We start from the raw sequence: 15,425 nt of genomic DNA, 5'->3' as shown, positions 1-15,425 counted from the left end.
TTTTTTTGAGACGGAGTCTTGCTCTGTCGCCCAGGCTGGAGTGCAGTGGCCGGATCTCAGCTCACTGCAAGCTCCGCCTCCCGGGTTCACGCCATTCTCCTGCCTCAGCCTCCCGAGTAGCTGGGACTACAGGCGCCCGCCAGGTCGCCCGGCTAGTTTTTTGTATTTTTAGTAGAGACGGGGTTTCACCATGTTAGCCAGGATGGTCTTGATCTCCTGACCTCGTGATCCGCCCGTCTCGGCCTCCCAAAGTGCTGGGATTACAGGCTTGAGCCACCGCGCCCAGCCCCTTTTGTACTCTTAACAAACACATGCTTTTGGAACTTGATAAATGATCAGGGTAAATCCCTTTAGTATTCACAGCTACTTATTTTTAACCTGGCTTCAGTTTGTTCAGATTTATTGACAGGGGTCTTGTAATTAATGAATAGAACTGAACAGTACTACCTATCTTCTCTGCCTTCTCTCTTTCTCCTCCAGCGCTCCTCCCTCTTCTCTTTCTTCTTTTTTTTTTTTAAAGACTGCATCTTGCTCTCTCACCCAGGATGGAGTACAATGGCCTGAACATGGCTCACTGAAGCCTCGACCTCCCAGGCTCAAGCAATCCTCCCTCCTCAGCCTCCTGAGCAGCTGTGTTCATAAGCATGCACCATCACACCCAGCTAATCTTTTTATGTTTTATAGACACGAGGTCTTACAGGGTTGCCCAGGTTGGTCTCGAACTCCTGGGCTCAAACAATCCTCTCACCTCAGTCTCCCAAAGTGCTAGAATTACAGGTGTGAACCACTGCATCCAGTCTCTTCCCTCTTTTAAACACCTGTTGTGGCATTAGTCTAACCATACTCAGATGTATGCACATATAAGAGAATATGCTGTGTTTTATTTATTTATTTTTTTTGAGATGGAGTCTTGCTCAATCACCCAGGCTGGAGTGCAGTGGTGTGATCTCGTCTCACTGCAACCTCCACCTCCCAGGTTCAAGCGATTCTCCTGCCTCAGCTTCCCGAGTAGCTGGGATTACAGGCACCCCCCCACCATGCCCAGCTAAATTTTTGTATTTTTAGTAGAGAGAGGGTTTCACTATGTTGGCCAGGCTGGTCTCGAACTCCTTATCTCAGGTGATCCACCAGCCTTGGCCTCCCAAAGTGCTGGGATTACAGGTGTGAGCCACTGCACCTGGCCAATATACTGTCTCTTAAAATGCTTTCGATTTATTTTAAAGGCCTTAGTTTTAGGCTGGGCGCGGTGGCTCAAACCTGTAATCCCAGCACTTTGGGAGGCTGAGACGGGCGGATCACGAGGTCAGGAGATCGAGACCATCTTGGCTAACACGGTGAAACCCTGTCTCTACTAAAAAACACAAAAAAACTAGCCGGGCGAGGTGGTGGGTGCCTGTAGTCCCAGCTACTTGGGAGGCTGAGGCAGAAGAATGGTGTAAACCCGGGAGGTGGAGCTTGTAGTGAGCTGAGATCCGGCCACTGCACTCCAGCCTGGGTGACAGAGCGAGACTCCATCTCCAAAAAAAAAAGCCTTAGTTTTATCTTTCATACTGTAATTTTCTGAAAGCTTATTTTGTGCTTTCATGTTTTAAAAATTACAACAATAAGCTTCGTATGGAAATATTAGAAAATACAGCCAATCCTCATTATTCTTGGATTCTGTATTTGCAAATTTGCCTACTTGCTAAAATTTTATTTTCTTTTTTTGAGACAGGGTCATCTCCCTCTGTCACCCAGGCTGAGTGTAGTGGTGCAGTCTTGGCTCACTGCCACCTCTGCCTCCTGTCCTCAAATGATCCTCCCGCTTCAACCTCCCGAGTAACTGGGACCACAGGTATGTGCCACCATCTGGATAAATTTTGTATTTTTTGTAGAGACAGGTTTCACCATGTTGTCCAGGCTGGTTTCAAACTCCTGGACTCAAGTGATCCGACTTGGCCTCCCAAAGCGCTGGGATTACAGGCAAGAGCCACCATGCCCAACCTAAAATTTATTTCTAAACCCAGAATCCATACTCACTGAGCTTTCCCAGTCATTCACAAACATGTGGAGAGCAGTGAAAAACATGAGTCCCCTGATGTGTGCATTCCCAGCTGAGACAAATCGCAAGGTGATGCTCTGCCTTCTTGTTCCAGCTCTATACTATAAATAAGTGTCCTTTTCAGTCTATTTAGTGCCACATTTTTCATACTTTTGTGCTTTTTTTTTGTTGATTTCACTGTTTAAAATGGCCCCCAGGCACAGAGCTGGGGTGTCCCGAGAGCAAGAAAGCAGTCTTATGTCTCACAGAGAAAAGATCTGTATTAGGTCAGCTTTGTTTGGGCAAGTGCTACAGTACTGCTGGCCATGAGTACAATGTTAATAAATCAATAATATGTACTAAATAAGGTGTCTTTAAACAGAAACACACATAAGCAAGGCTATGTGTTCATCAGTTGATAAAAATATGACAAGAGACTCACAGGAACCGAACCCTGTATTTCCCCAAGGAGCAATGGTTCAGTATTCACTAATTCAGTGTCTATAGTGACTTTAAAAATCTCAAATAAAAAAAACTGACTACACAGGTAAGTAATAACTAATTAATTAAAATCAATAAAAGAAATCTCACCATCAGAAAAAAATTACAGGAGTGTCATTATCCTAGTATTATATAATTTCCCATGGTTACAAGGTTGCATAAGGAAAACCAAAAGTTATCATAACACAAAAATATTCACTGATGAACTGCTCTGTATACTTATATGACTAACAAAAGCATATGTTTCTACTACAATTGTATGGATGTAGTATTTTAAGAAAGTGATGTTGGAGAACACTGGAACTTATTACTTGCAGCTGAGGATCTGATAGAAGTCCTACCAGTTAACAACCAAACAGTACTTTACAGTAGAAACTATATAAGAGAATGGCTGAATACCAAAAGTTGAAAAACAGTCCCTATAAAAATCAATAAATCCCTAAAGTATTTTTTCAACATGTCAAAAAATGAAATAAAAGATGATCTATACTGTTGTCATACAATTTTCCCACGAAAATTATAGCAAAGAAACCTAATCTACACTTTATTTTTTGTTCATTCTAAAACTTGGCTATGATTTCATTTATAACAATTCCATCAAATATAAAATCTGCTTATTCTTATCACTTTGAGCTTTGTTTTTCCAGACTGGGTCCCAATCAAATGTTTTATGTTTTACAATAAACTTTTGGTTCCTGTGTTAAATGAATTCACTTTACTTGCCTATTTTCTAATCCAATTATCTTTGGATAACTAGCATTTCCTACACTGTTAATATTTTCTAGTATAACCCCCCTAATTTTCCATACGCAAACAAATGCATTAAATATACATGATATATACCTTTTTCTCACCAAACATACTGATTTGTTACCTACTTTTCATTCAAAGAATGTAATATTTCTTAGGGGACAGCTGCCGTCCGCTCTTTTTATATCTTATCTGGTAGTTAAGCATAGTGCTGGAGCACACAGTAGGATGTCAATAAATGGTTATTGATCAACTGAAGCCCTTCCCTCTCAGTCACTCATTTCTATTACCTGAAACTTGCTCCAATCTATTGGGAAGAACAAATTCCATCTCATGAACTCTATCTTGACATTTAACCCATGACTGGGTTTTTTGGTTTTAACTATTATACATATAATCATCAGCTCCCAGGATATAATTACAGATGGTCCCTAACTTAACAATGGTTCAACTTATGATTTTTCAATTTTATGATGGTGTGAAAGTAGAAACCATACCATGAATTTTGATCTTTTCTCAGGTTCAAAATATTCAGTATGATACTCTCTTGTGATGCTGGACAGCAGCAGTGAGCCCTGGGCTCCCAGTCAGCCATGCCTCATGAGGGCAAACAACCAATCCTGGGCCAGGTGCAGTGGCTCACACCTGTAATCCCAGCACTTTGGGAGGCCAAGGTGGGCGGATCACCTAAGGTCAGGAGGTCGAGACCAGCCTGGCCAACGTGGTGAAACCCTGTCTCTACAAAAATACAAAAAAATAAAGGCCAAGCGCAGTGGCTCATGCCTATAATCCCAGCACTTTGGGAGCCGAGGCAGGCAGATCACGAGGTCAGGAGATCGAGACCATCCTAGCTAACACAGTGAAACCCTGTCTCTACTAAAAATATTTAAAAATTAGCCAGGCGTGGTGGCGGGCGCCTGTAGTCCCAGCTACTTGGGAGGCTGAGGCAGGAGAATGGCATGAACCTGGAAGGTAGAGGTGCAGTGAGCCGAGATCACGCCACTGCACTCCAGCCTGGGTGACAGAGAGAGACTCCGTCTCAAAACAAAACAAACAAACAAAAAAAATTACTGCATGATGGCGGATGCCTGTAATCCCAGCTACTTGGGAGGCTGAGACAGGAAAATCGCTTGAACCCAGGAGGTGGAGGTTGTAGTAAGCCAAGATCTCACCACTGCACTGACTCCATCTCAAAGAAAACAAAACAAACAAGAAAAAACCAATACTCTACTGTGTACTGTGTGGTCAGATGACTTTGCCTAATGTAAATTTTCTGAGCACATTTAATAGCTAGACTAAACTATGGTATTCAGTAGGCTAAGTGTATTAAATGTTCAACTTACATTATCCTCAACTTACAATGGGTTTATTGAGATGTAACCCCACTGTAAGTCAAAGAGTATCTATACTTTTACTATTCAATGTAAGAAAACAGCACACTTGGCCGGGCACAGTGGCTCATGCCTGTAATCCCAGTACTTTGGGAGGCCGAGGCGGGCAGGTCACCTGAGGTCAGGTGTTCGAGACCAGCGTGGTCAACATGGTGAAACCCTGCCTCTACTAAAAATACAAAAATTAGCCAGGTGTGGTGGCACGCACCTATAATCTCAGCTACTCCGGAGGGTGAGGCAGGAGAATCCCTTGAACCTGGGAGGCGGAGGTTGCAGTGAGCCGAGATCATGCCATTGCACTCCACCCTGGGCAACAGAGAAAGACTCTGTCTCAAAAAAAAAAAAAAGAAAAAAAGAAAGAAAGAAAGAAAACAGCACACTGACCATGAAGGTCAATAACAATGTCGCATTAAAACACTTTCTTCCATTATTTTAATACTGAAAACCTCAACAGACTTATCCTTCAGTTTTAAAAAAAAATCAATAAATTCATTCTCTTTTAAGTAGAAGTTAAAAGTTTCCTTTTAAAAGTTGCTTTGAAAGCATTATTAAAAGATACAAAGATGCAAACTATCTTTCACAAACTAAGCCAATGTTACAGATATGAAGACTGTACAGGATGAAAACTGTACAGGTCGAAATTCTTTATCAGCTTCTTCTTTATCACCTATTTTCATGCTTTGTCTTAGATCCAGAACAGGGTTAAGAACTTGTTAAGGGCTGAAGTACTTGTTGATTCACTGTGTGTACTGTGTTCACCGTGTTGACCAGGCTGGTCTCGAACTCCTGACCTCAGGTGACCTGCCCACCTCGGCCTCCCAAAGTACTGGGATTACAGGCATGAGTCACTGTGCCCAGCCAAGTGTGCTGTTTTCTTACATTGAATAGTAAAAGTACAGATATTCTTTGACTTACAGTGGGGTTACATCTCAATAAACCCATTGTAAGTTGAGGATAATGTAAGTACTGACAGTATGCCCTGTAGGTCAATTTCTATTTAATATGAACCCTATAAGTAGTAACCAGATCTAATTCAATCCTAGGATAGGTTTCAGCACATTTTTGAAGCTCTAGAAATAAATAATAATGGTATCACTCACAAATGTCCTTAGTGACCCTAAGAGAAGCGTGATTATCCCTATTTTAGAAAGAAAAACACATGCCTGAACTTGCTAACAACACCAGTTCTTCTGAATGTCCTATCAGATAACTCCATTTCATATGGGATGTTGTTTTATAGGTAGAGGGAAATCATAGTATAGGTCAGATTTAAAATGAGATTGAATGAAGGGATTTCAAACATAAAGAATGCAGAACTATTGGCCAGGTGCGGTGGCTCATGCCTGTAATCCCAACACTTTGGGAGGCCAAGGCAGGAGGATCACAAGGTGAGGAGTTCAAGACCAGCCTGACCAACATGGTGAAACCCCGTCTCTACTAAAAATACAAAATTAGCTGGGCATGGTGGCACATGCCTGTAATCCCAGCTACTCGGGAGGCTGAGGCAGGAGAATTGCTTGAACCCAGGAGGCGGAAGTTGCAGTGAGCCGAGATTCTCGTGCCACTGCACTGCAGCCTGGGCGACAGAGTGATACTCCATCTCAAAAAAAAAAAAAGAATGTAGAACTATTTGTATTTGTCACAAATATTGTTACTAAGAAAGGTGCTGCCGAGGCAAGAATATCGCTTGAGCCTAGGAATTCAGACCAGCCTGGGCAACATGGCAAGATCCCATCTCTATGGAAAAAAAAAAAAAGATGTTGATTTTAATTTACTCAGGAAGCACTTACTCACCACTTGCTTCTAGTAATGAACTAGATACTAAATGATTTTCCAAGTGGAGAAATACAAAAGAGGTGAGTGTTTGTGTGTAATGTTTTAAAGATTAATTTTGGAAGATTACCTTCCCTATCCAGGTTATCATAAATGCCTATAAGACAATGTTCTATGTCTTACATTCTAAAGCAGGGGGCAAGGAGGACACTTGGTAAAATAATGAATTGGCTTTCCATTTTAGAAATTTATTTAAAACAGGCTTAAATATTTTTGAGATTCACATTCTACTGTAATAATATGGGTCACCAGATAAGCTTAGTCCTCATCTATTTTTTTTTTTTTAATGCTCATTTACTTCATCTATTCCTCCAGTTCCTTCCCTCATTCTCTCTCTCCTTCAGTCAAACTTCTTGAAAGAGTTGTCTATACTCACCATCCCCATTTCCTCACCTTCCATCACTCCTCAAATCAATGCAATATGGCTTCAGTCACTATGAAACTGCTCCTGCCAAGGTCAACAATAATCTACATGTCAGTAGGTGCAAAAGATAACTCGCAGTCTTTATCTTGCTTGACCTCTCAGCAGTACTTGACACAGCTGACAACTCCCTCCTCCTACAGTCTGCTCCTTCACTTGCATGGCACCACATTATCCACTATCTTGATTTTCCATCTATCACACTGATGCCAAAGTAATTGTGGTTTTGCCATTAAAATAGCAAAAACTGCAATTACTTTTGCACCAACCTAACATGACTACCTATTTGGCCATTCTTTCATTGGTTCCCTTAGATACTGCTATTCTGTGGAGCTAGGCTTAATGTCCTTTAACCTCAGTTCTTACTCTACACACATTCCTTGAGAGGCTTCATTTATTTCTGTGTCTTCAAATACCATTTTTATGCTGATGACTTACAAATCTATGTCTCCCAGATCTTACATCTAGACTCCAGAGCTATATCTAACTTCCAACTGGACATTTCCATTTGGAATCTATGTCTCAAGAACCCCAAACTCAGTTATGTCTGAAACTTAACTCATCATTTTCCCCTCACCCCCAGAAATGTTCTTCCTCTTTCTCCTTTAGGTTTTTCTGTTTTAGTACATTTGACTACCATCCACCCTGCAGCCCATCCCAGAAACCTAAGAATCATTCTTGATGCCTCCCTCTCCCTAACTACTCAATCTCAAAGTGGATTCTAGCAGTTAAATATTTCTGCACTCTTCCCACTTCTCTCCATCTCAACTAATACCATCAAAGTCCAAACCACTATTATCTCTTGCCTAGATTACTTCAATAACTATTCTCTCTAAATCACTCTTGCTCCTTTTAATTCTACTCTCCACATTGCAAGCAGAGTGAGCTTTCAAAAATGCCAATCTGTCACATTCACCTATGCAAAATCCTTCAATGGCTTCCTACTGCCCTTAGAATAAAGTCCTTACAGGCCTTCCCTGATCTAGTTCATACCTACCATCCTCACCCTGAGCTTTCGGTGAGCCTTACAGAACTTAATTCTTTGAACTCTAACTTCTGGTTAATTTCTATTCTTTTTCTTTTTTTTAATTGAGATGGAGTCCCACTCTGTCGCCCAGGCTAGAGTGCAGTGGGGCAATCTTGGCTCACTGCAACCTCTGCCTCCTGGGTTCAAGTGATCCTCCCACCTCAGCCTCCCAAGTAGCTGAGATTAAAAGCAAGCACCACCACACCCAGCTAATTTTTTGTATTTGTAGTAGAGACAGAATTTCACCATGTTGGCCAGGCTGGTCTTGAACTCCTGACCTCAAGTGAGCTGCCTGCCTCAGTCTCCCAAAGTGCTGGGATTACAGGCATGAGTCATTGCACCTGGCCTACTCATTTTTTTTTTTTTTTTTTTTTTTTTAGGTCTCCCTCTGTTGCCCAGGCTGGAGTGCAGTGGCATGAGAATTCCTGGGCTTAAACAATTCTCCCACCTCAGCCACCCCCAAGTAGCCGGAACTACAGGCATGCAACACCATGCCTGGCTAGTTTTTTAAATTTTTTGTAGAGAGGGGGTCTCACTTAATTGCCCAGGCTGGCCCTGAACTCCTCAGGTGCCTGTCTCTACTAAAAATACAAAAATTATTCGGGCGTGGTGGCAGGGGCCTGTAACCCCAGCTACTGCTGGGATTAGCTGAGGCAGTCTGAGGCAGAAGAAAGCTTGAACCCTAGAGGCAGAGGTTGCAGTGAGCAGAAATCACGCCATTGCACCCCAGCCTGGGCAACAGGAGTGAGACTTCATCTCAAAAAAAAAAAAAAAAAAAAAAAAAAAGATAAAAATACAACCGGGCGTGGTGGCAGGCACCTGTAATCCCAGTTACTAGAGGGCGCTGAGGCAGAGAATTGCTTGAACCTGGAAGGCAAAGGTTGCAGTGAGCCAAGATTGCGCCACTGCACTCCAGCCTGAGCAACAGAGCGAGACTCCATCTCAAAAAATAAATAAATAAAATAAAATACAAATAAAAAACAAAAAATATCACTTTACAAAGGGAAACCTCTTTAATTAGGTTAGAGCTCCCAGCTATATTCAATTATTTAAAACATATTTGTTCTCCACCTCCTATGTGCTAGATCCTATGCAAGGTACTGGGAATACAGTGGTAACTTTAAAAAAAAACAAAAACAAAAAAAAACCAACTGGCCTTTGCCAGTTCCTTGGGGAATAATCTAGTGCTATTTTATAATCCCATAGCACTCTGTATGTCTCCTCTTACTAAATGTCTTCTCCCTTCCCCCACAACTGAAACAAGAAGTCAATGAGGGCAGTTCATCTCCAGTATTAAGCACAGTACTCATAGTACCTGGCACATAGTTGCTAGTAAGTACTTAAACATTAAATAAATGATACCTCTAAAAACTAATCAAAGCCAACAGCTTTAACTAAATAAATAAATCAGTCCTTTAAACATATAGAAAATGAATTATTCAAAAGACACATTCCGGCTCGGTGCAGTGGCTCACTCTTATAATCCCAGCACTCTGGGAGGTCAAAGCAGGTGGATCACTTGAGGTCAGGAGTTCGAGACCAGCCTGACCAACATGGTGAAACCCCGTCTCTACTAAAAATACAAAAATTAGCCAGGCATGATAGCATGCACCTGTAATCTCATATACTTGGGAGGCTAAGGCAGAATTGTTTGAACCCAGGAAGCAGTTGCAGTGTGCCAAGATTTCGCCACTGCACTCCAGCCTGGGCGACAGAACAAGACTCTCTCAGAAACAAACAAACAAAAAACACATTCCATTAAATCATCAACGCTTTACCCAAAAAACTAGAAAACACTTGGAAAAATATCAAGTATTTATCTTGTCCTTCCTATACCAACTGTATTTCCAATCAAATATCTGTGGCAAAAGTTTTTCTTTATAGAACACTATATAGTAAATGTGGAAGAAATGGCAGAAAAAAAAATCACCAGGTTGCAACCTCTGTCTAATGAAATAATTTACTTAGGCAAAGACTTTCAACTGATGAACCAGTAGACTGAAACATTAGATGCAAGATTGACAGAAAGCTTTACAGTGGAGGGACCAATGGCATTACTAACAGTGGGACAACCAGGCATCGGGTGTCCCATGATGGAATGCAGCACTTTCCAAAAGAAAGCTGAACTTAAATGAAGGTTCCAGAGTTAACTTCTAATTAAAAAAAAAAAAAACATGGAAGACAGAGGAACCAGTCAAATGATACCATGAAAAAGCAGACAATGCAGAATGTCAGATATTTTACAAGACAACCAACACAGATTTTTCATCAAGTTCAATGGCATGAGGTAGAAAAAGAAAATAGGAGGGACTGACGTAGGTCAGGGGTTCTCAACTGAGAGCAATTTTGTCTGCAGGGGATATCTGGCAATGTGTGGAAACATTTTTGGTTGTCAAACTGGGGGCGCCACTGGCATCTAATGGGTAGAGGTCAGGGATGCTGCTAAACATCCTACAACGCACAGGACAAGTCCCTCCACAACAAAGAATCATCCTGCCCAAAATATCCATTAGTGTTGAAGCTGAGAAACCCTGATCTATACTAAGAGTCTTTTCAGTATTCTGTTTGGATTCTGATTTGAATACGCCAATAAAACACTGTTTGAGAACAGACTGTTTGGGGACAGAAAACAACAACAACAACATTGTTGAGTCAATTTGGGGTATTTTAACACGGATGGTATCAAAGAATTACTTTTAATTCCATTAGTATGATGAAACAATAAAGGAAATCTGAATGGATCAGGTATTAGATGATACCAAGAAACGGTTAATTTTGTTAGGTGTTAACAGTGTGTTTATCTAAGAAAAGGTCTTGGCCAGGCACAGTGTCTCACGCCTGTAATCCCAGCACTTTGGGAGGCCGAGGCAGGTGGATCACGAGGTCAGGAGTTCAAGACTAGCCTGACCAACATGGTGAAACCCCATCTTTACTAAAAATACAAAAATCAGCCAGGCATGGTGGCATGCACTTGTAATCCCAGCTAGTCGGGAGACTGAGGCAGGAGAATAGCTTGAACCCGGGAGGCGGAGGTTGCAGTGAGCCGAGATCACGCCACTGCATTCCAGCCTGGGCAACAGAGTGAGACTTATAGAGGTACTTGACTAAGAATGTAGGGATGAAATGACCTAAGAGCTAAGATTTGCTTTAAAATATTTCAGCAGCGGCCAGGTGTGGTGGTTCATGCCTGTAATCACAGCACTTTGAGAGGTCAAGGCAGTGCACTGTTTGAGCTCAGGAGTTCAACACCAGCCTGCGCAACAGAGCAAAATCCCGTCTCTACCCAAAAAAAAAAAAAAAAAATTAGGCATGGTGGCATGCACCTGTAGTCCCAGCTACTTGGGATGGCTTGAGCCTGGGAGACAGAGGTTGCAGTGAACTGAGACTATGCCACTACAATCCACCCTAGGAGACAGACACAGCAAGACCCTGTCTCAATATATATATGCAACAATAATAAAAAAAGGTGGCCGGGCGCGGTGGCTCAAGCCTGTAATCCCAGCACTTTGGGAGGGTCTCTACTAAAAACACAAAAATTAGCTGGGAGTGGTGGATCACACCTGTAATCCCAGCACTGTTGGGCGGCTGAGGTGGGTGGGTCACTTGAGGCTAGGAGTTCAAGACCAGCCTGGCCAAGGTGGTGAAACCCCATCTCTACTAAAAAATACAAAAATGCCGGGTGCGGTGGCTCAAGCCTGTAATCCCTGCACTTTGGGGGGCCGAGACGGGCAGATCACGAGGTCAGGAGATCGAGACCATCCTGGCTAACACTGTGAAACCCCGTCTCTACTAAAAAATACAAATAACTAGCCGGGCGAGGTGACGGGCACCTGTAGTCCCAGCTACTCGGGAGGCTGAGGCAGGAGAATGGCGTAAACCCGGGAGGCGGAGCTTGCAGTGAGCTGAGATCCGGCCACTGCACTCCAGCCCCGGCGACAGAGTGAGACTCTGCCTCAAAAAAAAAAATAAAATAAAATAAAATAAATAAAAAAAACAAAAAAAGGTGTAGGTGAAGCAAACATGGCAAAATCTTGATAGCTGTTGAATCTGAATGATGGGTATATATGGGGAATCAAACTGTTTTCTCTATTTTATGTATTTTAAAAATATTTCACAATAAGAAATTTTGAATGACACATTCCAAAAACAAAATATGAATCGAAGAATAATAAATATGTAGAAGGACTGTCAGAGACTGGCACTGGCATGAAGAAATATTTATCATCTAATAAACCAAGATATCCTAAGTCTAGAACATGACAACTCTCTTATTTTATTCAACAAATCTGTGGAGAGCCTACAATTTGCAAGGCACTGTCCTAGGTGCTACAGTGATAAGATAAGCAAGATACTTCCTGCCTGCAAGGGACTTACAATCTGAAGAACAGAACCAAACCAGATGGGTGAGCGCAAGCAGGGCTTCATGGAAACCTTGATATTTGAGATATGCCTTGAAAGCAATACAACTCTAAGGGGAAACAGAGGGTTGAGGAGGTTAGGATGAATTCTAGAAAGAAGTAAGAAAGCCACAGGCTTCAAGGCTCTTCTTCATCTGGTCTATGTGCACCACAAGTCTCATTTTCCACCACTCTTTCTGCCTCTCACCAAAGAATTGCAGGCACTGAATATTCAAGACACTGAGTTCATTACAGACAAGAGTACAAGGCAGAAAAGTAATAGCACTGTTCGTGGTAACTATACATATTAAGGCCTGATCTGACACAAACACTCCTCCCAAAAAAAGCCAAAATACAACTAATTTGTCTCTCTGTAAGGTCAGAAAAACAGTCTAGTAGAGTGAGAATACAAATGTCCTATTTTGGCTCAGATTAACTCTGAGAATGTTTGACAACAAAAGCACTAAAGACTTCAGAGTGGGGTGGGAAAGAGGACAAAATTCTGTCTCTATAATAGGGCAATCTGGGGAAAATAAACTGGGAGGATGGTACAAATTTGATGTAAGCCAAGAGAATCATTATTCTACTACTTTATTTCAGCATCCCAAGTGTTTTCTCCAGAAGATATGCCAAGCATCATTTGTTAAAACAACTTGCTTCTGTTCTTAATTTCTAATGCCAAACCATCGTAAAATTATAATACTGCATCCTATCTTTTGGAAATCTTTTATAGGTAAAACTGAGCGTTTATATTACAAGATTCTCTTTTTTCCTTAATGAATCTAAAGTAAATCAGTAATTGCTTTAGGAAATCATAACAACTGATTTATTCTGCTTTAGCTTGACCTTCCCTCTGAGTCTCAAGGGGGAACTCGTTTATTACTGTTACCCTGTCAATTTGCCTGTTCTGTGGGATAAGAAGGGCTGGCTCTCTCATGAAAAGGTATCACCAAACTTTTTCTTACGTTGGCCATATTCCAAGGCTGTTTATTTGGAGTGAATGGCAATGACAATGAAATGCAGAAAATTGCTCATTATCTTAAAACAATCTTTAAATAATATGAGAAAAGGATGTCTGGGTCAACTCCTAAAATGGACCAACTGATCCCCAAAAGGGTCTAGGGTCACCTATGTATTGTATATGTACCTATAAGCATAATTAGGATGCTCCTGGTAAGACAAGATTTCCATCCTTTTTCTGAAACCTCTTAATTCAGGAAGCTGACAGCGATCCTTGGCCCCTAAGTAGTAGTTTTAAAAGAAGCTAACTGGTCATAAGGTTTACAAACATTCAAGCGTCAGCCCTTGGAGAGGCCTCTTTTTCATGCTTTCTCTCAAATGGAAATTTCAGTTTAAAATACAGTTTTAAAACAAGACCCTCTGCAACAAAATCTATTTGCAACAGCAACAATTCCCATCTAAGAGGATGGTCAAAGAAACCAAGGAATATATCTGAGAGGTAACTTTTAAGCCACCCCACCACTGCATGTAATCCATACACATCTACAAACGCTGTTTTTTTTAGTAATTCACATCTAGCTAATTAAAAAGCTGAGCTGTCAGCCCTCTGACTCTTGTGGAATCCTTTGGAGTGTTAGCTGGTCATTGTGTGTTGGAATTAGACTAAGCACTGGTTAAAGCCCTGAGGCCTGCTCACTCAGGGCCCTCTAGGTGAAAGATGAGGCTCAGGCAGATGCTTTCTTACCTGTGGAGTCATCGTAGAGGGATCTGGCTCAGGGGCGGCTTGCTGCTGTTCAGCACTCTTGTTTTTGGCCCCACTCTCTTTCAAAGGCTCTTGCTGGACAGTTGTCTTATTTCCAGAGGGGGCGGACGGTGGTGGTGGAGCTAGTAGTTGGGATTTAGAATGGCCCTGGGAGGGGCGGGAAGGAGATGCCTGAGAAGAGGGCAAGTAGGACTGGGAATGGCTCAAATAGGATTGCGAGGAAGAGGAGGAGGATGAGTAAGAAGGGGTGGGCGCCAGGTAGGACTGGGAAGGTGGGGACTGCGAAGGGGACGGCTGAGCAGGAGGCAGGTAGGGCTGAGATGAGGACGGGGGGTAGTAAGAGGGTGGCGGCTGAGGTGGGGGCATGTAAGACTGAGATGGTGGCATATAAGACCCGGGCGGCACAGGGGGAGATTCAGGGGGGGATTCCAGCTCCATTGGAACCAAACCAGGAGGCCCGTCTCGTTGGTGGTGGAGCATCTGGTGTTTGTACTGCTGCTGCTTCTGATAGCTGAGGGCCGGCCCAGGTGGTGGGGGCATCGGTGGCGGTGGCGGCTGCCAGTCTCCGTAGCCGCCCCCTGGCATCACCGGCGGGGGCGGCAGGGGGGGCGGAGGAAGGTGGTGGGGCTGAAGCACGCACTGCATTTGCTTCTGGTGCATCTGCTGCAGCTGCTGGAGCTGCGCCAAGTGCTGTTCGCGGAAGCTCATGAAGCCCGAGGAGGAGGGGGCCGCGGGAGTCGTCGAGCTCGAGTACCCGGGCCCCGGCGAGGCCTCAGGAAGCGCCACTGGCGGCGGCGGTGGGACCGGCGGCGGCGGATAGTGGCTGCTCCCGCCATACCGGCCCCAGTTCGGGTACATATCGAAAAAGAAGGCGTAGGGCTCGTCCTGGCACCGTTACTAGTCGCAACCGACCTCCAGGAGCCGCGGCGGCGACGGCGACAGCCGGAACTCGCGGCGCCTACAGGCCCCGGAGCGTGTAAACGGAGCGCGCCAGTGCGCCGGCGCTCGCTAGCTGGGCCAGCGACCGGGAAGGCGGGGACGCGACTTAGGCGACTACGTCTGCGCAGTACCCATCGAGAGGAGAACAAAGGCGAGATAGAGCGGCCCTTTGCTTGGAGACTCGTGGTTGCCATCTTCCTTTGGGTTCAGATAATGTAGGCGTGAGTAGAATGTTCTCATATAACTGAAAAACCATAGAGTCTCTCAGCCGAAAGGGGTAGTAGAGATCCTATCGCTCCACGGGTTCATTTTTGAATGAAAAAAAAAAAAAGGTTCCATTCACAATAGCAACAATCGCAACAACAACAACAAAAATAACGCAACTAGGAAAAACTCTTAACAAGAAAGATGTAGGATTTATAT

The 15,425-nt window shown here is 43.2% G+C and overlaps 1 protein-coding gene across 1 annotated transcript in view; it reads right to left on the bottom strand.

The window, feature by feature from the left end:
- Positions 1-15,089, bottom strand: part of YLPM1 (YLP motif containing 1) — a 75,329-nt gene extending 60,240 nt beyond the window's left edge. Inside the window, exon 1 of the mRNA XM_017880508.1 lies at positions 14,046-15,089. Coding sequence (XP_017735997.1) covers positions 14,046-14,921 — 876 coding nt within the window. The 5' untranslated portion in view covers positions 14,922-15,089. The remainder of the gene's footprint in view (positions 1-14,045) is intronic.
- Between the last annotated feature and the right edge of the window lie 336 nt (positions 15,090-15,425).

This window comes from Rhinopithecus bieti, unplaced genomic scaffold, assembly GCF_001698545.2.
Source record: "Rhinopithecus bieti isolate Rb0 unplaced genomic scaffold, ASM169854v2 scaffold_11380, whole genome shotgun sequence".
Classification (NCBI taxonomy): domain Eukaryota; kingdom Metazoa; phylum Chordata; class Mammalia; order Primates; family Cercopithecidae; genus Rhinopithecus; species Rhinopithecus bieti.
The sequence above is the reverse complement of the archived record's forward strand: the minus strand, read 5'-3'. Positions and strand labels throughout refer to the sequence as shown.